At 39.9% G+C, this 26667-nt stretch overlaps 1 protein-coding gene across 1 annotated transcript in view; it reads left to right on the plus strand.

Annotated features, from left to right (window-relative positions):
* The first annotated feature begins 615 nt into the window (after positions 1-615).
* Positions 616-26667, plus strand: part of LOC105092804 (cytochrome P450 2J2) — a 35234-nt gene continuing 9182 nt past the window's right edge. The window contains exons 1-6 of the mRNA XM_010984563.3: positions 616-871; positions 17836-17998; positions 20570-20719; positions 21098-21258; positions 23777-23953; positions 25827-25968. Of these exons, the coding sequence (XP_010982865.3) occupies positions 662-871; positions 17836-17998; positions 20570-20719; positions 21098-21258; positions 23777-23953; positions 25827-25968 (1003 nt within the window). The 5' untranslated portion in view covers positions 616-661. The remainder of the gene's footprint in view (positions 872-17835; positions 17999-20569; positions 20720-21097; positions 21259-23776; positions 23954-25826; positions 25969-26667) is intronic.

Here is a 26667-nt window from a genome sequence, read left to right on the forward strand (position 1 = left end):
TAAGCAATTTATGTAAAGAGGCTGATGGAACTCCTGGTATATAGTAAACACCCAAGAAATGTCAGGTGCTGCCGTTACCCTGATTAAAGTTCACCAGGCGCAGTTCCAATCAGTGAATGAGAGGGTGATTGAGAAACAGGGAGCTCAAATGTCTGTGCCACTCTCAGATGCAATGAAACCATAACCGCTAGAGGCCCATAATGTCACAGAGAGACAAGCTTTGTAAATAGCAACTAAAAAAGCTCCTAGCCTGGCCTTTACCAAAACCTGGTCATGTTCCCCCAGGAATCTGACCTCTGGCTTCTAGTGGGGCTGTCAGGCAGGCTGGATGCAATTGGAGGGAAGAAGAGCTCCTGGTGGGGGTGAGGGGTTGCTGCAGGGGGCAAGTCTGGGGAAAGAGCCCTGAACACTGGCAGAAGCCTGGCCACTGGGCGCCAGGCAGGCAAGGCAGGGAAGTGCGGGCTGGAACCTGCGAGTGGGCGGTGTTTGGGTGGCTGGACCTGGGGGCGGGGAGGGGAAGGCACTGCCTGGAGTGGGGCGGGGCGGGGGCGGGGCCAAGGGAGGGGCCGGGAAGGGGGCGGGTCTGGGAGCTCAGACTCTAGAGCCCCGCCTCAGACCAGGGCCTGCGCAGAGCACTGAGGACGTAGCCGACATCTCAGTTATGCTTGCAGATTTGGGCTCCCTGGCAGCCGCTGTCTGGGGGCTGCTCCGTGTCCGCACTCTCCTGCTGGGCGCAGTTGTATTTCTCTTCTTTGCTGATTTCCTCAAAAGTCGTCGCCCAAAGAACTACCCGCCTGGGCCCCCGCGCCTTCCCTTCGTGGGACACCTCTTCTATCTGGACTTTAAGAAGGTTCACCTGTCGCTTCAGCGGGTAAGAGAAGGCGAAGCTGCCTGGGTTCACCCTGACGTGTAGGGCAAGGGCCAGTTTGGGTACCGATGACAGAAGGATGGGGAGGGCTCTGACGCTAAAGCAGGCTCCCGGTACACCCGGCTTTGAGCCTTATTGTCCTCACTTTCAACTAATGACTTCACCTGCCCTTTCTAGGGGTAAAATTGTGTACTGTGTACTATTTAAATGTGCCAGGCATGATACATTCTTTAAGTCATTTAATTATGTGTCATGGTACACATTGCTAGCACATCCTATTTGTAATATGATCACGTCTTTTTAATACTATTACCAAGGCGGGCGGGGAATGCTCTACTTTCCTTCTTGGAGACTGCATTTCCCATGAGTAAAATGTGATTACCTAAATCCTCACCACTTTTCAACTGACTTTCTTGCATCCGCCCAAGACTGAGCCCCTCATCTTCAGCCTCCTCACTCTGCAATCCTCTCCCCTAAAATAATCATTTAAAATGTCATTCCTCTACTTAGATTGCTGCCTAATCCCCAACTGCCTTCCAAGTTTAGAATCCTTAGGGAGCCACGTGGAACCCTTCTTGTAGCCTCTTTCCACTTCTTTGTAATCATCTCCTGTCAGGGCTTCGAAACTGTGGCTGCTTTGGGTTCCTTAAAATTCTCTCCAACATCCAACACTTTCCCAACAATCTTCAGCTGCTTCCCTGCCTCTCAGCGCTGGTAACTTACTGAGAGACAACACTGTGAAAGGTAGTTGTGAATATTAAATAAAACAGTGAATGGTCAAGTTTAATACAGCTTATAGTAGGTTTCCAACAAATATTGGTCCCCTTTGCCTAGAAAGAACCTGGAGCACTTTAAACATAAGCCTGTGATGTATACCCACGTTCAGATGGGGAAGGGCTTATCACTTTCTGGGAGAACCACCCCATTGGTACCACTAAGGGGTAGAATTAGTCTACAGAATTCTACAGCTAGGCACCTATACCTGTCCCCCTGTTTGTGAAGTGTGTTGTGTAATATCAAAGTATTGGGAGATTGTCCTGTTATCTTTCTGTTAATGATTTCCAGCTTGAGTCCATTATTGTCTGAGGACATATTTTTATGGTTTCGATTTTTTTAATATACAAATGTGAGTTTTATGACCCAAGATGCAGCACCATGTATACTTGAAAAAATAATGTATTCTGCTTCTGTTGATGGAGTGTTCTATACTATATGTCAATTAGAAATAATTAGATGACTGTGTTCTTTAGTTCTGTGCTCTTGTTGACTTCTTAGCTACTGATTCTCTCAGTGACTAGGAGAGGGATGTTGAAGTCTCCAAATATAATTACCATTTTGTCTGTGTCTCTAGTCAGTTCTGGTACTTGTCATTTATGCATTTGGCAGCTCTTTTATATGCTGCGTACGTATTAGCATTGTTATGCCATCTTGGTGAATTGGCTCCTAAAGTATTATTTAATGTCCCTCTTTATCTCTGGTAATTTTCTTTGCCTGAACTTTTCGTTGTCTGATATACCATAGGCAAACCAGCTGTCTTTTGATTACAACTTGCATAGTGTATTCTTCTCTGTTCTTTCACTTTTAACCTTAACTTATATGGTTACATTTAAAATGAGTTTCTTATCTATAGCGTAGAGGTGGGACTTTTTTTTAATTCTGCCAGTCTCTATCTTTTAACTGGAGAATTCAGATCATTTATAGCTAATGTAAGTATTGATATGTTAACACTTAAATCTACCATTTTACTTTTTATTTTCTATTTTTTTACATTCCATTTTATTTCTCTCTTTTTGCTGTCTTCTTTTGGGGCACGTGAACAATTTTTTGAAATCCTGTTTTCTGTGTATTGTTTTTGAGTATATCTCTTTGTATGGTGTTTTCAGTGGTTGCTGTAAATTACATGCTATGCACACAGGTTATTGATGTAAGAATCAATACTTTCCCACTTCAGGCAGAATTTGGATACCTTAAAACTATTCATCACTTTACCTTCCTATCTTTATAATACATAAACTGTCTTAAATATTATCTCTGCATACACTGAGTACAATGTCAGACAGTATTATAATTTTCTTTTTGACTGTCAAACACAACTTTTTTAATTCAAGAATTGTCTAGTGCATTTACTCATTAATTTATGCTTTCTGTTGCTCTTTGTTCTGTAACTAAGAAACTTTCTTTAACCATTTTTGTAGAAGTGGTCTACTGACAAAATAATTCTCTTCACGTTCTTTCATCTAAAAATGGCTTTATTTCACCTTCATTTTTTGAGTATATTTTCCCTGGATATAGACTTACAGGTTGACAGTTTCTTTCATTCTTAAAAGTATTATGCTACTTCTGTCTGGCCTCCCTAGTTTCTGATGAGAAATTCGCTACAATTTGAAGTGTTTTTTCCACGAGAGATGACTTTATTTCCTCTGCATGCTTTCAAGTAGTTTTCATTGTGTTTATTTTTTAGAGATTTGAATATAATATGTCTTGGTGTTGAAGTCTTTGGAGCTATTGGTTCACTCACAGCTTCTTGGATCTGTAGGTTTTTCTACTACCATGTTTGAGAACTTTTCAGCTACTAATTCTTCAAATAATTTTTCAATTCAAATTTTTTTTACATTTTTTTATTGAGTTATAGTCAATTTACAATGTTGTGTCAAATTCCAGTGTAGAGCACAATTATTCAGTTATACATGATCATACATGTATTCATTGTCACATTTTTTTTCACTGTGAGCTACCATAAGATCTTGTATATATTTCCCTGTGCTATACAGTATAATCTCATTTATCTGTTCTGCATATGCCTGTCAATATCTACAAAGTTTGAAATCCCAGTCTGTCCCTTCCCGCTCCCCACCCCCTTGGCAACCACAAGTTTGTATTCTATGTCTATGAGTCTGTTTCTGTTTTGTATTTGTTTTTTTCATTTGTTTGTTTGTTTAGATTCCACATATGAGTGATCTCATATGGTATTTTTTTTCTCTTTCTGGCTTACTGCACTTAGAATGACATTCTCCAGGAACATCCATGTTGCTGCAAATGGCGTTATGTTGTCGGTTTTTATGGCTGAATAGTATTCCATTCTATAAATCTACCACTTCTTCTTTATCCAGTAATCTGTTGATGGACATTTAGGCTGTTTCCATGTCTTGGCTATTGTAAATAATGCTATGAACATTGGGGTGCAGGTGTCTTTTTGAAGTAGTAGTGGGATTCCTGGGTCATATGGTAAGTCTATTGCTAGTCTTTTGAGGAATCTCCATACTGTTTTCCACAGTGGCTGCACCAAACTGTATTCCCACTAGCAGTGTAGGAGGGTTCCCTTTTCTCCACAGCCTCTCCAGCATTTGTCTTTTGTGGACTTTTGAATGATGGCCATTCTCACTTGAGGTAATACCTCACTGTGGGTTTGATTTGCATTTCTCTGATAATTAGTGATATTGAGGATTTTTTCATTTGCCTATTGATCATTTGTATTTCTTCCTTGGAGAATTGCTTCTGCCCAATTTTGCATTGGGTTGTTTGTTTTTTTCTTATTAAGTCTGTGAGCTGCTTATAGATTCTGGAGATCAAGCCTTTGTCGGTTTCAGCATTTGCAAAAATTTTCTCCCATTCCGTAGTTTGTCATTTTGTTTTACTTATGGTTTCCTTTACTGTGCAGAAGCTTGTAAGTTTAATTAGGTCTCATTTCTTTATACTTTCTTTTATTTCTATTGCTTGGGTAGACTGCCCTAGGAGAACATTTTTGAGATGTATGTCAGATAATGTTTTGCCTATATTTTCTTCTAGGAGGTTTATTGTATCTTGTCTTATGTTCAAGTCTTTGATCCATTTTGAGGATATTTTTGTGTATGGTGTAAAGGAGTGTTCTAGCTTCATTGCTTTACATGCTGCTGTCCAGTTTTCCCAACACATTTGCTAAAGAGACTGTCTTTATTCCACTATGTATTCTTGCCTCCTTTCTCAAAGATTAGTTGACCAAAAGTTTGTGGGTTCATTTCTGGGCTCTCTATTCTGTAACATTGGTCCACATGTCTGTTTTTGTACCAATACCATGCTGTCTTCAATACTGTAGCTCTATAGTATTGTCTGAAGTCCTTCTACTACTGTTATATACAAATGGCACAGTTGATAGATATTTTGTCATTCTAACAATAGTCCCTGAAGCTCAGTATCTGTTCTTTTTTCAGTCTATTTTCTATGAGCTGTTAAAATTGGATAATTTCTATTGATGTCTTCGATTTCACTGATTCTTCTAGTATTAACAATCTGCATCAACAGAGAGTTTTTGTTCAGGTTATTTTATTTTTCATTTCTAAATTTTCTCTATGGTTCTCATGTATGTTTTCTATTTCTCTGTTAAGATTTTCTATTTTTAACAATTTTGAGAGTACAGTTGTTTATTGGAACATATAATGGCTGCATTAAAATCTTTATCCTATAATTTCAACATCTCTATCATCTCTGTTGTCTTCAACTCATTCAAGTTGAGATTTCCTGGATTCGTTGTAACATGAGTAATGTAGGACTATATCCTGGACATTTTGAGTATTGTTATATGACTATGGGATTTGTGTAAATCTGCATTTTAGCAGATAGTCAACCTACTTATGTTCAGAATGCTCACTCTTGTGGATTATGGTTCAAATGTCAATTTACATTATAGAACCTCTGCAGTGCTATACTGGTCTACCACACTTATGTGTTATGATCCCCATAGAATTCCAGCCCACATTCTCATCAGTGCAGGCTGGACAGAACGAGGATGAGGAGAAAATACTGGAGCCCCTCTGAGTAGGAAAGCCTATTCCTTGCTGCATGGGGAATGCAAGTCAGCTATGTCCCTATAACTTCTCCATGGGAATGGGTATCTCCTTATTTCTCTACAGTGGTAGAAATCAGAATGTTGCCCCCTTAGTACTCCATGAAGTCTCTCTACTACAGTTCAGTGATGATATTCAAAATACAGCTCAAGAGTCAGCAGGGGAGAGGTATCACCCTATTGTTACTGATGTTGGATGAAGACAAGTTTCCACTCATATTCTACTCTGGTGGGGAAGAGTCACATCTTTTTCATGGCATTTGCCTCTGGAACAGGAAGGCTGAAAGTTTTCATCCTTGTGGGCCACCCTTTTTCTGGATCTTTGGTACAGAGAACAGGGTTTTATTAGAATTCTTTTTTGTCTGTGCCAATCAGTGATGAGTAGGAGTAAAATGGGATGCTTTTACTCACTCTTATCTGGAGTCAGAAATGTGATCTACAGCCTTGTTTTACCACTGTACCATAGCTATGACTAGAGACATTAAATTATCTGCCTAAAGTCATAAAACTGACCAGGGTTGAAATTAAGGCTAGAGTCTTACTTGTGGCCCAAAGATTTTTCATCAGAACTATTAAATTTTATTTTATATTAGGTTGCTTTTTTAATATTTTTGGTTTTAATGCAAAATGAAGTTCAACAAATGGAATTAAATGGTGTGAATAGTTGTAATAAACATTACTTTCTATCAATTTGGAAACATTAAGTATGACCTATATGCTAGCTCTTGTAAACAGATATATGTTCATTTTCATTTACTCTTTACAAAAGTCCCACAAATTAGGAATCTTCTGATGTTATTTTTGTTTTACCACTGAGGAAAGTGACTGAAAACTGTCAAGTGATTTGCTTAAGATATTGAACATAGAAAATGACCAAACAAGGACTTCAACCCAAAAATATTTCACTCAGATACCTATTCTCTACTTATGTGATCTGACTTTTCATAATGGAGGAACCTTGATTTACTCACAGATTCATTTATTCAAAGAGACATTTATGAATTTCTTATCATGTAACAGGCATAGTAGAAGACAACCTGTGATGAAATGTTTGTTACAGACTTTTTGTAACCACATGACATGACATTAGATGGGATCACTGTGAATGGGAAACCCTTGGGATAAGCTCTTGTGAAATGTTGAAATTTGGGTTAACTTGGAAGGAATGTTAGGCAAGTGGCTACGTGGAGTAAAGGGAACAGGTCATTTTTAAGTAGGGAAACTAATATGAGCTAAAACAGTGATAGGGCAATGAAGAAACTGGCCTGTTTATATGGCATGATAGGAATCTTTCTTTTTTTCCCCTCTTACATTTTCTAAACTTTCTCTGTTTTAGCTATATGATTTAATTTAGGGCATATAAATAAGAGAAAATCTTATTGAATAAGTGTGAGAATGCTAGATAAGGTGGATGAATGTGTTAGTGAAGATATACATTGAATTGCTTATTTTAAAAAGGGATCCCAAAATACAGTTGTGTAAAACAGATTGAAATTTATTTATATATCACGAGTGAGTTCAAGGGGCACTGCCAAGATGGCAGAGTAGAAGGACACGCAGCTCACCCTCTCCCACGAATACATCAAATTCTGCATCTACATATGGAACAATTCTTAGAGAATGCCTGGGGAACTTCAGCAGAATATCACTTATTATTGGAAATAAAAGGAAAATCCTTACAAAACCTGGTAAGAGAGCGAAAAAAAAAATAAAGAATGGAAATTGGTATTGGACCTGTCGCTTAGGGAAGGAGCTCCAAAGGAGGAAAAGCACCCTTATCCTGGGAAGCCCCCTCACCAGTGGGGAGGTCAGCTGGAACAGAAAACAAGCTTCAGAGAAGCACCTGCTTGGCAGACAGAACAGAGAGAAATTGGCACAGAGGGTTTGAACAATCTCTGGCCTGACACATGAGCTAGTCGGGTTAGGCCAGGATTGGGTGCTAGAGCAAAGGCATGAACACAAAGAGAAAAATTGGGCTGACTACACAGAGACAGCCTCAGAGGGCTGGAGTGTGGCTTGGCTGAGGCTGGGTTTGTGTGCAGAGCAGCCTGGGTCTCCCATATAAAGCACCACTGCTAGTGTGCATAGTAGGGAGGCAAACAACACAACCCAACCATAACAGCCCAGAGAGCATTGCTCTGTACAGTTGGTGACCCACATTCTAACCAGAAGTGGGGCACTATTCAGACACAACACTGTATTTGCCTTGCTCTAGAGGGGTACAATTGCTGGTAGACATCTCTTGTTGGAGGCAGGGCTGAATCCTGAATACATTCCCAGAGATTCACCAGTGAGATTACACAGGTGAAACTGAGATTTGATTCAAGCCCCAGGCTGTGGTGGCAAATTCCCTCTGCTGCTATCTTTGTAGACCCATGCCTCTGGTACAACAAGCAGACTTCAGGTGTGTGGCAGGAGCTAGTCTGCCATTAACAGCAGGCCTGCATATGTGAACTCATATCTGGGTTCTGGGCTTACCCTGTGGCTCATGGTGGATTGAGTGCATGACTGCATGTGCATGATGGCAGGTGTAAGTGCTTGATGTCAGCAGATCTGCCCTGGTGGCTCTGTGGGTGAAGAAGCTGGGGGATACTAGGGTGGGTTGATGGCATTCCAATGGCTGGGGCAAAGACAAGGGCAGTGTCAGCAAACTGTACTTTGTAAGCCAGCAAAATGAGTGACAGACAACACCACAGATGGGACTCCCCAGTGGATATCTTTGAAGGAATACTCAGCTGCTCCTCTCCCAATGGAAGCACTCCAGTCATACCTATAACACACCACAGCTCAGAAACAAGTCTGGACGCCTCTATTCCAAAAACAGAGGAGCAAAAGGGGAGCATACCCGGCACCTGTCACAGCTGTGAAAACCACAGAGGATAGAGGAGGTACCACCCAACCACCAGTGCAGGCTCTGATCACCACAACAGCAATCACATCCCCCCAGTCGAGGGGATAACAGCCACCACACAGAGGAGGACAGGTATGGCAAATATCCATACAGATATCCTGAAAAACAGCTCTCATGACATAATTATTACATGGGCACAGTCTACACAGGAACACTCCCACATTTAAAATTTAAAAAAAAAGCCCTTCACGACCACAGTAAATAACTGTTACTCCTAAGTTCATAGAATCAGAGAAATACAAGTAAAATGTAGGAGATGAACCACTCCCAATTAAAAGAACAAGAAAAGTCCCGTTAAGAATGAACAATGAAATAGACTTTGACAGTCTACTAGAACCTGAGTTGAAAAAGGAAGTGATAAAAGAACTGAAGGAAATAAAAGAGTATATTGATAGAAATGCAGATTACTGTGAAAAGGAAATAGAAAATATAAATAGGAACCAATTAAAATCAGAAATCTCCATTGCTGGAATAAAAGCTGACCTAAAGGCAGTCAATAGCAGACTAAATAATGTGGAAGAACAAATAAGTGATTTAGAAGACAGGATAATGGAAAACACCCAATCATTGCAGCAATGAAAAAAATTGACAATACAATATAAGGGGCTTCTGGCATAATATAAAGCCTGCCAGTCTACACATAATAGGGGTCCCAGAGGGAGAAGAAAGACAAAAGGGAATCAAAAATATATTTGAAGAAATCATGACCAAAAACTTCTGAAACCTGAAGAAGGAATCAATATCCAAGTACAGAAACAACAAACAGTTCAAAACAAAATGAACTCAAACACACCTACACCAAGACAAATTATAATTAGGAAGGCTAAAATTAAGACAAAGGAAAGATGCTAAAGGAAGCAAGAGGAAAACATAGAGTTAGTTGCAAGGGATCCCCTATAAGGATTTCAACTGATTCCTCTACAGAAACATTGCCAGCCAGAAGGGAGTGGCAAGATAAATTCAAAATCCTTAAGAGAAAAATCTGCAACATAGAATACTCTACCCTGCAAGACTATCTTTTAGGAGAGTAGAGTTAAAGAATTTTTCAGACAAGCAAAAACTGAAACAGTACACCAATACCAAACGTATCCTAAAAGAAATACTGAAAGTTCTCCTCTAAGTAGAAAAGAAGCAGGGAACCATAGAAAGAGAAAACAATTGGAAATATGATAATGATCAGCCAGATAATAAACAGATATAAAAGAAGATAACAAGATCATAAAATGTGGGACAGCACAGGAAGAAAATGTAGATTTTTTTTTCTCTTGATCATTTTAGGATGTTTGTGAACCTATATGATTACCAATCTAAAACAAATAGATATTGTAATGGATTAAAATTCCTGAAAATCAGGGAAACCACAAAACAAAAGCATACAATAAGGTCAAAAAAGCAAAAAGAAAAAAAATCATTATAACAAAAAAGGAAATTATCAAACCTAGAAAGGAAAAATGAAAAGACAATGAAAGGAACAAAGAAGAAATACAAAATCAACCGGAAAACAAAGTTTAAAATGGCAATAAACACACATCTATCAATAATTACCATAAATATCAATGGGCTAAATACTCCAATCAAAAGACATAGAGTGGTAGATTGGATAATAAACCTAGAGCCTACAATGTGCTGCCTACAAGAGACCACTTTAGGGTGAAGGACATGCATAGACTGAAAGTGATAGGATAGAAAAAGATGTTTCATGTGAATGGAAATGACAAGGAAGCAAGAGTAGCAATACTTATATCAGACAAAATGGACTTTAAAACAAAGGCCATAAAGAAAGATGGCAAAGGACCCTATATCTTAATAAAAGGAGTAATACAAGAAGAAGATACTACTCTCGTTAACATACATGCACCCTAAAGAGAAGTACCTAAATACATTAAAAAAAAATACAGACATAAAGGAAGAAATTGATGGAATGCAATAATAATAGGAGAGTTTAACACCCCACTAACATAATTGGACATATTGTCCAGAATGAAAATTGCTAATGTTGATAAAGCAATTAAGATACTAAAAGACACAACAGAACAATTAGATGCAATTGATATTTCTAAGACATTACACCAAATAAATATATATATATATATTATGTATATTATATGTATTATATATATATATATATACACACACTCTTTTCAAGTGCATATTGAATATTTTCAATGTTAGACTACATTCTTAGACCCAAAAGAAGCCTCAACAAATTTAAGAAGATAGAAATTATTTCAAGCATCTTTTCTGATGTCATGAAACTAGAAATCAACCACAGAAAGAAAAATGAGAGAAAAAAAAAGACTGCATGGAGACTAAATGACATGCTATTAAAAAAAAAAATAGATAAGTGAGGAAATCAAAGAAGAAATTAAAGAGTCCCTCTGAGACAAATGACAGTGAAAACCAACCACACAAAATCTATGGGAGTCAGCAAAAGCAGCCCTGAGACAGAAGTTTATAGTGATACAGACCTTCCTCAAAAAAACAAGAATAGTCTCAAGTAAGCAGTCTAGCCTACCACCTAAAACAATACAAAAAAGAAGAACAAACAAAACCTAAGATCAGCAGAAGGAAAGAAATGTTAAAGCCTGGGAAAGAAATAAATAAAATAGAGATTAAAAAACAATAGAATAAATCAATCAAACCAACAGCTGGGTTTTTGAAAGAGTAAACATAATCAACAAACCTCTGGCTAGACTCATGAAGAATAAATGAGAGAAGAAACAAACAAAATAAGAAATGCAAATGGAGAAATTACAAGCAAAATCACAGAAATATATTTTTTAAAAAAGAGAGAGAGAGACAATTCTATCAATAACAATATGGCAACAAATTGGACCACCTAGAAGAAACGGACAAGTTTCTAGAAACATATGGTTCACCAAAACTGAACCAAGAAGAAATAGATCATTTGAACAGACTGATTACTAGAAGTAAAATGGAATCAGCAATTTAAAAAAAAAAAAAAAAAACCTCTCTAGAAACAAAAGTCCGGGACCAGATAACTTGACTGGGGAATTCCCCCAAACACACAAGGAAGAACTCATAGGGATCCTTCTCAGACTCTTTCAAAAGATCGAAAGGAGGGGCACTCCCAAATTCATTCTATGAAGCCACCATCACCCTGCTACTGAAATCAGACAAAGACAGTAATAAAAAAGAAAATTACAGGCCAATATCTTTGATGAATATAGATGCAAAAGTTCTCAACAAAATATAGGCAAACAAAATCCATCAACACCTAAAAAATATTGTACCCTGTGATCAAGTTGGACTCATCCCAGGGACACAAGGATGATTCAACATATGCAAATCAATCGATGTCATACACCACATTAACAAAAGAAGGGACAGAAATTAAATGATCATCTCAGTAGATGCAGAAAAAGCATTTGGTAAAATTCAACACCCATTAATGATAACAATTCTTACCAAAGTGTATATAGAGGGAACATATCTCACCATAATAAAAGCTATTTATGACAAACCATAGCCAATATAATACTCAATGCTAAAAAGTTGAAAGCCTTCCCACTAAAGTCTAGAACAAGACAAGGAAGCCTACTCTCACCACTTCTATTCAACATAGTCTTGGCAGTCCTAGCCACAGCAATCAGACAAGAAAAAGAAAGAAAAGGGATCCAAATTGGATGAAGAGGTAAAATTGTCACTATATGTGGATGACATGATTTTATATATAGAAAACTCTAAAGGTTCCACACAAAAACTACTAGAACTGATAAAAGAATTCAGCAAGCAAGCAGGATACATGATTAACATACAAAAACGTGTTGCCTTTCTGTAGACTAACAATGAAATAACAGAAAAAGAAAGTAAATATAGAATCCCTTTTAAAATTGCATCAAAATGTAAAATAAAATATTTAGGAATAAATCTGATCCAGGAAGTGAAAGGTTTATACATGTAGAATTGCAAAACATTGATTAAGCAAATTAAAGATTATTTAAATTAAAAGATATCTTATGCTCTTGGTTTGGAAGAATCAATGTTGTTAAAATGGTTATATAACCCAAAGCAATCTACAAATTTAATGTGATCCCTATCAAATCACTCAGGATATTTTTCACAGAACTGGAACAAATAATCCTAAAATTTATATGGAATCACAAAAGACTCAGAATTGCCAAAACAATACCAAAGAAAAAGAATGAAGCTGGAGGAATAACCCTCCCAGACTTTGGACAATACTACAGAGCTACAGTAAACAAAACAGCATGGTTATGGCACAAAAACCGACATATGGACCAATGGTACAGAATAGAGAGCCCGGAAATAAACCCACATACCTATGGTCAATTTATCTTTCACAAAGTGGCAAGAATATACAATGGAGAAAAGACAGTCTCTTCAGCAAGTGGTGTTGGGAAAACTGGACAGCAGCATATAGATCAATAAAGTTAGAACGCTCCCTCACACCATACACAAAAATAAACTCAAAATGGCTTAAACACTTAAACACAAGACAAGACACTATAAGCTTCCTAGAAGAAAACATAGGCAAAACATTTTCTGACATTATTCTTAGCAATGTTCTTCCAGGGCAGTCTACCCAGGCAGTAGAAATAAAAGCAAAAATAAACAAATGGGACCTAATTAAACTTACAAGCTCTTGCACAGGAAAGGAAACCATAAGCAAAACAAAACAACAAACAAATGGGAAAAAATGTTGTCAAAAGAGGCAATTGACAAGGGCTTGATTTCCAGAATATATAAACAGTTCATACAACTTAATAACAAAAAAAAAATCCAATACAAAAATGGGCAGAAGACCTCAACAAGCAATTCTGCAATGAAGACATAAAAATGGCCAATAGGCACATGAATAATGTTCAATATCAGACAAATGTAATTATCAGACTAATTATCAGACAAATACATATCAAAACTACAATGATGTATTGCCTCACAGCAGTCAGCAAGGCCATCATCAAAAAGTCTACAAATAATAAATGCTGGAGAGGGTGTGGTGAAAAGGGAACCGTCCTATGCTGTTGGTAGGAATGAATTTTTATGCTGCCATTATGGAAAACAGTATGGAGATTCCTCAAAAAGTTAAAATAGATTTACCATATGATCTAGCAGTCCACTGCTCGGCATATATCTGGAGGGAACTCTAATTCCAAAAGATACATTCACCCCAGTGTTCATAGCAGTACGAGTGACAAGAGCCAAGCCACGGAAACAAACTAAATGTCCATCAGCAGATGACTGGATAAGGAAGTTGTGGTATCTATATTTATACATATATATGTGTGTGTGTATATATATGTATATATATGTGTGTGTACATACATATATATACACATACATACTATATAATACTGCTCAGCCATAAAATACAATAAAATAATGCCATTTACAGCAACATGGTTGGACCCTGAGATTGCATTCTAAGTGACGTACACTAAAAAGAGAAAGAATAGTACCACATGATATGAGTTTTATGTGGAATCTAAAAAAAAAATGAACCTTTTTATAAAACTGATACAGACTCACAGACATTGAAAACAAACATGGTTATCAGGGGGAATTGGGGGAGGAAAGGGATAAATTGGGAGTTCATTATTTGCAGATTCTATGTACTATATATAAAATAGATAAATCAGTTTTATACTGTACAGTACATCGCACTAAATTCAATATCTTATTGTAACCTATAATGAAAAAGAATATGAAAAGGAATACCTGCATGTATATGTTTGCCTGAAATACTATGCCGTACACCAGAAGTTGAAACAACATTGTAAGCTCACTGTACTTCAATTAAAAAAAGGAAATAAAAAAAAAAGAAAACAATTCAGATGTACACAGGAAGTCCAGGATAGTAAGGCCACTTTGTAGCGCAAGGTCATCCAAAGACCCCAGTTCCTTCTATCTTGTTGTTCTTGCCTTGCAACATCTTGTGTGAGTTCCATTTTCTTGAAGGGAGAAAGGGGCAGGTGGTGAGAAGCACCTTCCATTTAAGGACATGACTCAGTAGATGCACACATCCCCACTGCTCACGTCCCATTGGCCCCACCTGGAGGAGCTGGGCAATGTGGCCTTTGATTGGGAAGCCATGTGGCCAGCTAACATAGAGGGAGCTCCACCACTCAGAAGAAGAGAAAATATCTTCATCCTTTCATTTAAGGATGAGACATGCAGAGACGGGTAGAAAGAGCCCAACTTTACCCACTAGCTATGTATACTGCCCCTACATATAACGTAGCAATGTCAGAAGGTACCTGGCAGCTGTGAAGCACTCCATGAAAACCTGTTGGAGTGAACTTGAATTTGATTTCCACAGACTGTTCTCAGAAACCTAGCAGAACCCCAAGAACTACCTGTGAGACCATGAATCTTAGCAGGAGCTGATGGGCCCTGAAAGTTCATGTGTGCATCACTGTGTTCATGTGCACAGGATTTTCCTGGAGAGCAGATCCCTGACATAACACTAGATTTTCAAAGGATTCTATGATTCAAAGAGGGTAAGAATCCTGTTTATGAAGTTTTATTCTGTATGTCCTTAGGTTTCCTTTTTCACCTTATTGGAAAGAAATACTTTTTAGCTATAAAAGCATTCAAATACATTGAAACAATATTTTAAAAACAAATTAGTGATTGAGAGAGAGAATCTTAGCTTTCTATGTGCAGCCTGCATTGCCCCCTCCCCTACCCGCTTTCTGCTCAACACTGGTGAGTGTTCGGGGGAACAAACCATCTCACCTACTGCCGGGGGAGTAAGAATTGATACCCTCTTCCTTTTTAGCTTTTCTTTTTGTGTGTCCTTGCTTTGTTGATTTTTCAGATTCAGAGCTTAGAGTAACAGGAATCTCCTACAACTTTATATCTTGTGTTTCAGTATCTTGTCTCACTGACTCACCAGGTCTAATTTTTTTTATTCTAAACATTTATTTCCTACAATTTATTACTTAACTACTGAATTCTATATTTGGAATTTTTATCCTTCATATTAAATTTCCTGTCTATTAATTTTACTTGCCTTTTATAGCTCCTGACTATTTTTCTCTTTATTTTTGGGGGTTTTTTCGCTGATTTTAAGCCTATTTTAGCTTCCTGAGCCATCTTGTTTTAACTTCTTTTGTTCCCTTATAATCTGTCTTTTTTTAATGTGTTCTTTTTTGTTGTACGTTGAAATTTATTCTCTGCCTTACAAAGCCTTCCCAGATGACTGTGGCTCCTACACTTACCTCCATGTAAAGCAATTGGCCCCATGACTGGAGGGTGTACTTAAGAATTGTCAGACATCACTGTATTTAATACAAAGTGATCACACTGTAAACATGTTTGATCCAGTTCTGTCGGACTAGAAATATGCATGGACAGAGGCTGGCAAAGATGGAACTGTGAGTATGTTCCTTTCAAGAAATTCTAATTGAAGGCTGAGTCCCTTCCAAGAACAAGCTGAGATTCCAGGTTGTATACATTGTCAGATAGGAGTCATTTAGCTTAACCTGACATTTTCAGCAGTTCCCAAAAACATCTTTACTGTACATTCTTTATTCATCAAGAAGTCATTTTCATAAATCCCTAGAGTTCATCCAGGCATTTACAAAGATGAAATAAAAAAGCTACCGATTCCCATTCCTGCCATTTCTTGAACAGAGGCATGTACGTCAGAGACAGACAAGCTTAAGATGGAATCTTGGCTCTGCCCTTTCTATCAAAACAGGACAACTCTGCTAGTGATGAACAAACAATGGTGGAAAATTCTGGTCAAAAAGGACCATGGAAGGGTTGAGTTTCGAGTCAGTCTTTAATATGGGAGCAGGGTGGTGGAATAAGACTAAATCCACAACATTTGCTCCAATGGGGTGATGAGGTTCAGGGAGCTTGGGGTGACATGGGGGAGCATAAGTGGATGGCAGGTGGGGAGGAGGGTCCCCAGACATCTGGAGGAAATGAGCCCTTCTGTTTGACACCATGGCCTGCAGCTGGACACAGCCCTGCACGCAGGAGGCAGGGACAGGGTCTACTTAGATTTCTCTCTTGAAGAAACATGTCAGGGAAGACTTTGATTAATGACCATTGACTGCCATTCAAGATATGTGAGCACATACCTGCTCATTTGTGTGGAGTCAGGACACACCTACACACTTTCCCATCCTCTTCCTCTTTCTCTCCGAGGCCCCTCACTCTGATTTTCACTTTCACTCTCTCATTCCACTAAACTCCAAGGTTCTAGCACCATCTCAGGTTCACATCTTTGTCCTTATATCTTATGTAATGCTTGCCAATTTCCCTCCAACACCTAAAGCTTTCTCACCTTGTCTACATTACTTTGAGTGTGACTCATTTTCCTTTTCTGAAAGGCAAAGAAAATCATTCCTTCTGTAGGGTGGTTGTGAAGTTAAATAAGATAAAATGTGAAGGTGCTTAACATGGCATCCAGGGAATGTGGGTGGCTATGACCATGAGTGCCTTTTTCCACCTCATCATCCCCATGCTCTCAACCTCTCTGTGAAGATGAGTGCATAAATTCATGCACATTGCACATGGATCCCATTCATTCCCCAGAGGTCGGAGTGGCTGTCTGCCAGTTTCCAGAAATCAAAGTGCCTTTCAGATTGCTGCCCTCCACCTTCCTCGTAGAACACTTTGGGAAAGAATAACTTTCCCCTTTAGAACTGGACCGCTGAGGCCCAAAACAAGTAAGGGAACTTTCCCAAGAGCTCACACCAGTCAACCATGGAGTTAAGACTTGCACGTGTCTCCAGAACTAATGTGCTCTTCTCCACACCTGACTCCAGCCCGTGTTGTTGGAGGGGAAATTCTCCTCTGGTTAAACAGATATGATTTGCTAATATATCCAGGCTTGCTACACCAGACACTCATTAAAATGTCTCAGCCTTCTCTGGTGAGTCACGTGTGCTGAGGTCTCTCCCTTCACTAGCCTCTAAGATGCTTGAGGTTAGAGAATTTGCTTATTTTATTATAGTTGTATCTTTGTGACTGGTTCTTAGGACACATGGTACATGGTCACTCAATTCAAGTAGGCTGAACATATGAATGAATGATTCTAATCAAAGTTTATATCCTGTAGTGAATTGAACCCAAATATAGTTGAGAAGAGGAAAAATGGTAAAAGGTAGAAACATTTGCACCAGACCAAGGTGCCTGCAAACACACCCTCCTTTCAATACAAACTGCACACGCACCCTCATTACTGGACACACAGCCATGTGCATATCCAACTATGACTGTTTTACTATTTTCCAGTTTGTGAAGAAATATGGGAATGTTCTTAGGCTGGAAATTGGTGACTTGTCTTCAGTTGTTATAACTGGATTGCCCTTAATCAAAGAAGCCCTTGTCCACCGGGGCGAAAACTTTGTGAACCGCCCTAGAACCCCTGTCATGGAACGTCTCTTTATGAACAAAGGTAAGTGCCTGGACTAATGTAAGAAGTATATGCTGGATATTCTTGTGGTCTGTGACAGGTGCCTTGGTGACTTAATGCTCCAGCACTCCCAAGGACCAGTCCCATCATCAAGTTCCTGCCCCTGAAGGAAGCTGAGTGCCTGCATTTCCTTGTTGAAGGCACATCATCAGGGAACCTGGCAGGGTCAGCCCCAATGTCACGGATTTGGGAGATGCGGTGTCACATGTATAAACTCACTCTGGGTGCTTTGATAAATCAGTATCCTCCTCACTCAATGATGTGATATATTTTGTAAGAGGAGGAAGCAATGTGCTCTCAGTCTCTCTTTCTGCTTTCACATTGAAATCTTTTCCCCTAGGAAATGGATGTGAATCTGTGTCTGTCTGCTGAGTATGTGATCCCTCCGTGCCTCTAGTTCCTTATTCTTTAATATTGACATTGTGCCCCACAAAGTATCTGCAGCATTTGGGTCTGTATTAGAACAGTTTGGCATGAATACTTAAAATGATCATTAAATAAACTTACATATTTAAAACACTAAATGGAAAAGTTCAAATAATTTCTTCTACCAAAGAACCCTTTTTTCAGGTTCTTCTCAATTATTCTTTGAAATATTGTACCCATTACCTCTACATCCATTCACTCTTATTTGTAATCTGCCCTGTGACACCTGGTGGCAAACACGACTGATGTAACAGTGAGTAGAACAGAAAAAAATCCTTGACATCATGTAACTTACTTCTGTTCAGAAAGACACTACCAATTACTATAATAATTTAAAGTTTTATTGTTATGAAGATAAGTTCAGGTTCGCTAACTAGGGGTATATCATCTAGTCCTGAGGTTCAAAAAGGCTAATGTATGTAAGTGACAATTAATTTAGGAAACTGAGGAAGCAACAAGGCAGAGAGAATAGAATACGAAAAGTCTCTGAGGAGGGAAGGAAGGAGGTTAACTTGAGGAACTGAAAGCTGGCCAGTGTGGCAGCCCAGAGATTAAATGGAGGTGAAGCTGCTGAGTTTGGCCAGGATCCTTCAGGCATGTTCTTGTTAAGGATGCTGCTTTTATCTGAACAACAATGGAAACTCTCAAAGGGTTTAAGCAGAGAAAGGAGTCATCATGTTCACAATGTGCACTTGAAGACTAATCTAGGCTGTAATGTCAAGAATACAATAAAGAGATAAAGAGACCATTGCAGCATTTTTGGTTAGAGAAGCTGGGAGCTTGGACTACAGTAGATTAGACCAGGATAGTGGCTGTGAAGTTACATGGATTTAAGAACTTCAGGAGGTAAATCCAGTAAGACATGATGACCTAATGGGGAGAGGATGAGGTATTGAGGTGGACACCCAAGTGGGTGATAAAGGGAAGAAGGAACATTTGGGGAAAGACAAGGTGTGGGCTGGCTCGGGTGGGGTGTTGTGTGGAGCAAATGAGGAATTGAGTCATGGATACGCTGAGTTTGAAATCCTTTAAGTCAGCAGAGTCAAGCAGACAACTGTATGCACGCCTCGAGCTGAGAGTCAGACATAGATATTCACTATCAGTAGATGTCATTAAAATTCTAGGAGTTAATGAGTTTTGCTCAGAAATGGAGGATAGGGTAGGAAGACAAGAGGCCGGAAGATCATGAAACTTGAAGAACTGCATCATTTTGAAATTTAATAGATGTAGATGACTTAACCAAAATGTGGTAAGTTCCCTATGGTCAGAAAATTAGGAGGAAAATCTGGAGAGTGAGGGGTCCTGAGCACCACTGGAAGAGAGTGTTTCAAGAGAGAAGTGTCTCAGGCTGCTGATGTATCCAGATGAGGTTGAAAAGGATCCTTGATTTGACAGCAGGGAGGGCCATTTCATGGGGAGGGTGGAGGCCAAAGTCAGACATTGAAAAGGACTGAAGAGTGCTCTGGACGTGAAGACTGAAAGGAGTGTGACCTCACCTGTGTTATGAAATGAATGATAGTGTGTTGAACACAGCAAGATTGTGTATTTTTCCCATTTGCTGTGCTGTTGTTTTTGCATAGACTGTTCACTCTTATTTAATTTCTTGAGTGATTCATTTGTCTCTTAATATATGGCTTGGAGTAAAGCCTTGCCTCCTTATGAGTAAGGATTTTGTTTAATCAATATGTGCATTTTTAGTATGTAGCACAACAAATACTAAGATGTACTTAGGTGACAAGTAACCAATGCATTGGGTTCAGAGTCAGGCAGCCTGAATTTGAAAGCCTGTTCACCTAGTTACTAACTCTGTGACCTTGCAGAGATTACTTATATCCCTTGTGGCTCTTTTCCCTCATAAACCAGACTGGGGGTGGGATGTTGACAGTAATGACAGTACCTAACTCAGAGAGGGTCTGTGAGTACTACATTACATAATGCATTAAAAATACAAATGTGTTCCAGCATTGCAAGCAAGCAGTAAATACTAGTTATTATACCCATGGCTTTGGGGTTATTTCTCTGAATAGTTTTCAAGTGCCTTTTGCCCTTCTCCTTCCTTCCATCTGATACACATCCCCGTGGCATTTGTTGGCTGTATTTACGTAATGTTCACTTCCTTTTTCCCAGGATTGGTCATGTCTGATGGTCAGGAATGGAAGGAGCAAAGGAGGTTCACGCTGACAACACTGAGGAACTTTGGTTTAGGAAAGAAGAGCTTAGAGGAACGCATTCAGGAAGAGGCCCGCTACCTCACCCAGGCAATAGGAGAGGAGGACGGTGAGTGTGTCATAGGACAGGTGCAGGAGACTGCGGCTCATTCCTTCACTGACCAGATGCTTAATAAGTGCCCACGTGCCTGCCCTGTGCCCAGCACTGTGTAGGGCCCTGAGGGGTTAACAGTGAACAACTAACCTTGACCTGCCCTCATGGAGCTGGAGAATTAGACATGAGAGACGGGTATAGAACACATTATTGATTTTAAATCCTGGTTGTCAGTTTGAGTTCCAGGCACTGACTGAGTACTTGCTGTAGATCAGACCCTGTAGAGGGTGCTGGGGCCAGTCTCAGAGGCGGTTCTGTTTTCATTCTGTCCTGTGTCATGTAGAGTACATCCTCAGAGGAAACAGAAAGACCCCAATTCTCCTCTCCCTCCAGGACAGCCTTTTGACCCTAACTTGAAAATCAAGAATGCAGTTTCCAATATTATCTGCTCCATCACATTTGGGGAGCGTTTTGACTACAAGGATGATCAGTTCCAGGAGCTGCTGAGGCAGCTGGATGAGTTCACAGGTCTGCAGACATCAATATGCTGCCAGGTGAGACGTTCTCATTTCCTACCTTGGAAAAAAATATTGGGCTGATGTCAGACACAGATTTTATTTTTCTAAGCTACTACATAGCGTTTCAAAATTGCCTTTAACACAAACCTATTTGAAATTAATCTGTCGTATTTATTGTTTTAGATTTAAATGTTAAAATGTACTATGGACAAAGAATGTTATTAACATTCGGGTAAAGTACAAATTTCATATGACATACTCCTATGCACTCAAGTTGTTTCCTTAAAAAAGCACAGTGTCCCAACAGCCTTTGAGCCCCTCCTGTCCATGTTCTTCCCTAAACCCCCACCCCCATCCTCCCTCAGAATTTCCCTTCTGTGCCTGGTGCTCCCTGTCCACACGGATTTGATTCATATGTTAGATGCTCTTGTTTTTAAATTCTGCTTTGTTTTCTATCATGTGACTATGCCACTGTTTATTATTCGCTTCTCTACTGATGGATGCTTGGGTGACTTCCAGTCTGGGGATGTTGGGACTAAAGCTGCCGTGAACATTCTTGTTTAGTTCATATGGACCCATCTTCCTGTTTCCCTTACATTTACACATGGATGTAAAAAATACTTAAAGTTGTCCCCATTGGCTGCACTACTTACATGCCCACTGACTCTTGATATGGTCAATCATCCAGTTTTGTCAGGTATTTATGTAGGGGGTTCAAACCTCACCCCTTCCTTCGTGGGCCCTGCCCTCCTCCCCTCTACTGCTGGGCCTGTGATTCTGCTCAGCTTCTTGGTCTCTCAGCCTCTTTTCTGGATTTGAAAGACACTTTGATGGAAAATCAGCCCTAAATGTTGAGGTCACCTCTCTGGTGTCTAGAAGAGTGTTTGCTGTTATTTATTCCTGACAACATCTTTGCATTGAGCTTTGGACCCATCACACCAAAGGTGGTAAAGCAGTTCCTATGATTCCTGGTACATTAAAGGGGCCTAATGAATGTGGGCTCTTATGATTATTGTCAATGTTATTTTTGAATCTATATTCCCTTTTCTCTCTTCTAATCAAGGTAGTCCCCCATTCAGTTGTTCCATTTCTTCTTCTTAAGACAGAGCCAAGGAAGTCATTAGAGTTCACTGGGTACCCAGCTGAGTGCTTGCAGGGAAGAGGAATTCATAGGAGGGTATAATGGGGCAGCAGGGCAGGGGTAGGAGGATTTCTTAGAGACACAGAAAAGACCAGGCACATTGATGGACAACTAGACGCACATTATCTCTGCTGATTTTTTATACCACTTCTTTAAAGATGAAATGAAGCATCTTGATGTGTGCAAGCAGGTAAGGGAGGGTGTAAGCAAATCCACACAGTGTCCACTACTCTGTGTTAAGTGGGGGTGGAATCTCATGTCATTAGTCAGAAAATAACCCTTGGGCCTGACTGGCAAATAGATTAAGTAGCGACAAATCACAACATTATTACTATTATCAGAAAAGAATTATACCTAAAACGCAAATTCTTGCCAGTTCATTTTAAATCTAGCCCACTTTCCAGTATGTTATACTATCTTTTTTACCAGATATTATTAGAGAAAATACCTTTAAAAACCACTTCATTTCAGTATAAAATTTCTTACAACAAGGAAATTACATCACAGTGGGGACAGGCAAATAAACAGATATATGTCTTTAACATTGATACATACAGAGACACATGACAGATGGACATGTTTTACACAAACACAAGTGTATATACACCAACACAACTAGTGATAACTGCCAAGAACTAAAATAAAACAAAATAAAGGAATGGAAGGAGGCTGCAGAAGTTCTGCTAATTATAGGATCATCAGGCAAGACAGGTCCAAGTAGGTGACCTTTGAGCAGCACCTTAATGAAGGAAGGGGCTGAGTTATGCAGATTTCAGAGGAAGACCATACCAGGCGGAAGGAACAGCAAATGCAAAGACCTAGACAAGGACATCCTGGGTGTTACCACAGAGGCCAGTGGGGCTGCACTGGAAAGAGTAAGAGAGAGGAAGATGGTGGGGAGGGTAGCAGAGGAGGAGACAGGAATGTGAGGGGCCAGTTCATGGAGAGCTACAGGCCAGGAGAATGAGGTTGGATTTTTTTCTAGTCATGGAAAGTCACTGGAGGATTGAGAGCCAGAAAGTGAAATGATCAATTAAACTGTTAAATGATTCCCCTGGGAGCTCAATGGAAAATTGATTGGGAATGAAGTGAAGGATGGAATCAGGAAAACTGTTGGAGGCTCTTAAAGCATCCAGGTAGGAAATGCTGGTGGATTGTACAAGGATGACAAAGTAATTGGAGTGGTGAGAAGTCATCTGACACTGGTTATATTGTGGATGGAGGGCTGACATGCTTGGCCAGAGGGTACGAAGAGGAATGAGAGAGATAAAACAAACTGGCGGGTGACCCAAGGCTTAAGTGTAAACAGGAAAAAGACGTAAAGAGCAGATGGTTACATTGTGTTAGGAAGTGAAAAACTGGCAGCACCTTGTCTCCATAATTCTTTTTTGTTTGTTTGTTTTTCTCAATCAGTTTTACAATATCTTTCCACGGATAATGAACTTCCTCCCTGGACCCCACCAAAGACTTTTTCGTAACTGGGAGAAACTGAAAATGTTTGTTGCCCATGTGATTGAAAACCACAAGAGAGACTGGAATCCTGCTGAAGCAAGAGACTTCATTGATGCTTACCTCCAGGAAATAGAGAAGGTGAGGAATCCAGAGTTGTTTCTGGAATTCTGTTCTTAAAGAGCAAATGAGGTAATTTGATTGTCCTATTGCTGCTATAACAAATTACCATAAACTTGGGGGGCTTATAAGAACACAGTTTATTGTCTTATACTTTGAAACATCACAAATCTGAAACCGACTTCACTGGGCCAATGTCAGGGTCATACAGGGCTGGCTTCTTCTGGAGGCTCAGGGGAAAATCTATTTTCTTGACTTTTCCAGCCTGTAGGGGCTGCCTGTACCCCTTGATTCACGGCCCTTCCTCCATCTTCAGAGTCATCAATGTAGCACCTTCTCTGCCACCAACGTTACATCTCCTTTTTATGATCTTCTTGCTCCCCTCTTATAAAGGCTGCTGTGAATATATTGGGCCCTGTGGGATGACCCAGGATCATCTTCCCATATCAATATCTTTAATGTAATCATATCTACAAAGTCCCTTCTGCCACATAAGCTACCATCCCTGGGTTCCAGAAATCAGGTCGTGGACATCTAAGTGGGTCTTTATTCAGCCCAGTGCAAGGAGAAAATTAGAGACAGTATTTCAGACAGTGAAAGAATATCATTAACTCTGAATTGATGAGACATTTAGAAATAAAGATAGAAGTCAATTATACTCAAATAGAAAAAAAGAATTTCATTCACAAATTGTTAAATTAAACATTTAAAACAATTTTAAAGAAGTATAGAAGTTTAATGGTATTTAGCTCTAGGCCTTTGAAACCTGAAATACTGCCAGGTCATAATGTGTTCTCAACCCTCTACCTATCTATGGAGGAAAAACACACAAAAGGAGAAATTAATATAGTTTCATTATAGTTGGAGCAATGCCCAGCTTCCTACCTCTTCCCTCAGCCCCCCAGGTCAGAACACAAGTAAAGCTGAGTCTGATGCCAGAATTTAGACACAAGTGGGAGGGACCTTCTCTTCCTCCCTTGTCCCCGTGTCATCCACTTCCCTACATTATAGGAAAGAAAGAGGAAAAAGCCAAGTTGGATGTATAGCCTTTCATGTGGTATCCCTTCTGGTTAATACACATCACTGCATCCCTGTCATCATCTATGACTCATCGGATTATTTTTTCCTCTCCTGGAGTTGACAGAGTGGTGGATTTCCTTCCATCTCCTCTCTTATTTCTTCTTATTGGCACAGCATTCCTGGAAGCATTGGTTCTCCTCAGAGGAGGAGACTTCACCTGCTGTAAGGTGTGCAGGTGTGGGACCACGCACAGAGGAATGTTGACAAAGTGAAGCCTCTGGAGGAAGATGGTAAAGATACTGGAGAACCATGAGGAAAGGCTGTTGGAATCAGAGACTTTTAACCTACAAAGGAAAAGACTAATGGGGAAAAATGAGAATTATTGTACATTAGAGAAATTCAGTTCGTTCTTTCAGGTATCAGTACAGACACTTGTTGAGTGATTTCTGTGTGCCCTTTGTGTCTCACATAATTCATAATGCCATTGTAATGGGTGAGTGTTGTTAGTTCTGTTTTGGGAAGCAGGAAACTGAAGCACAGAGAGGTTTAGTAACTTGCTCAAGCTACACAGATAGTGAATGATGTGGCTAGTATTGGAGCCCCCGGCTGTTTTTCCAGTGTACTAACAGGTTCTTCCAAGTTATGGGCATAAAAATATAATTAGTCATCTTGATTTTCATCCACCAAAGGTAACAAAACATCCAGAACTAGGGCAGGAGGACACTTACGACATTCAATCCTCCTGAGATGGCCAAAGGGAAATCATTTCTCCTGGGGTCTCTCTCTCCTCCCTCATTCTCTCCAAGATGAAGCCCTTGTTTGCTGTGACAACCAAGAACTATCTGATTAATCCAACAAACATTGTGCTTTCCAGCATAGAGGCGACGCTACTGCAAGTTTCAATGAAGAAAACCTCATCCACAGCACCCTGGACCTCTTCTTCGCTGGAACGGAGACAACTTCGACGACACTGCGCTGGGGTCTGCTCTACATGGCCCTGTACCCCAAAGTCCAAGGTAAGCATGTCACTGGGTGTGCCTGGGCAGGTCAGGATGGGGCCTCCTGGAACACACTTCCCAAAGTTTGGGCCAGAAGACAGATGGTAGGATGGAGAGATGGTAGGGCAGTCACAGCACCTGGTTGACTGAAGAATGGGCACATTCTTCAGTTTCACAGTCAGAACTGTGAAGGGTCCACGTACTACAAACATAACAGAGAGTCCCTGCTCTCAGGAAATTGCCAGTCTAGTGGGGAAAACAGTGAAGTCCATGGACATCTTGGTGAGTTCCCAGAAAGAGTTACAGTCCATTCACATGTGAAAGCTGGTCCTCACCTTCCCGCCTGTTAAGTCATGTCTTCCACTGCCCTGTGGACGATGTTCAGACTCCTGGGTCTGGTGTATCCTGCCCTGTGATGTGCCCCTTCCTGCCTGTTCAACCTCAACCCTACTCACCCAGCGCCTCACTGAATGACGTGGTTTTCATTACACTGTCCTAATTTACGCCTCTGTGCCGTCACACCTGCTCCTCCGTAGAAGAGTAACACAGGGAACTATTTCCCTAATTTCTCTACATGGTAGACCACTAGCTATGCTTGAAGAATCCACTCAGACGCAAACCCCACTCAGATGTCTCCTCACTCTCTAGGAAACTACTAGCGTTTCTTCCTTTGGAGACAACCACGTGCACCTCCATCACTTTGCTTTTTGAGCATTA

This window comes from Camelus dromedarius, chromosome 14 (genome assembly GCF_036321535.1).
Source record: "Camelus dromedarius isolate mCamDro1 chromosome 14, mCamDro1.pat, whole genome shotgun sequence".
Classification (NCBI taxonomy): Eukaryota; Metazoa; Chordata; class Mammalia; order Artiodactyla; family Camelidae; genus Camelus; species Camelus dromedarius.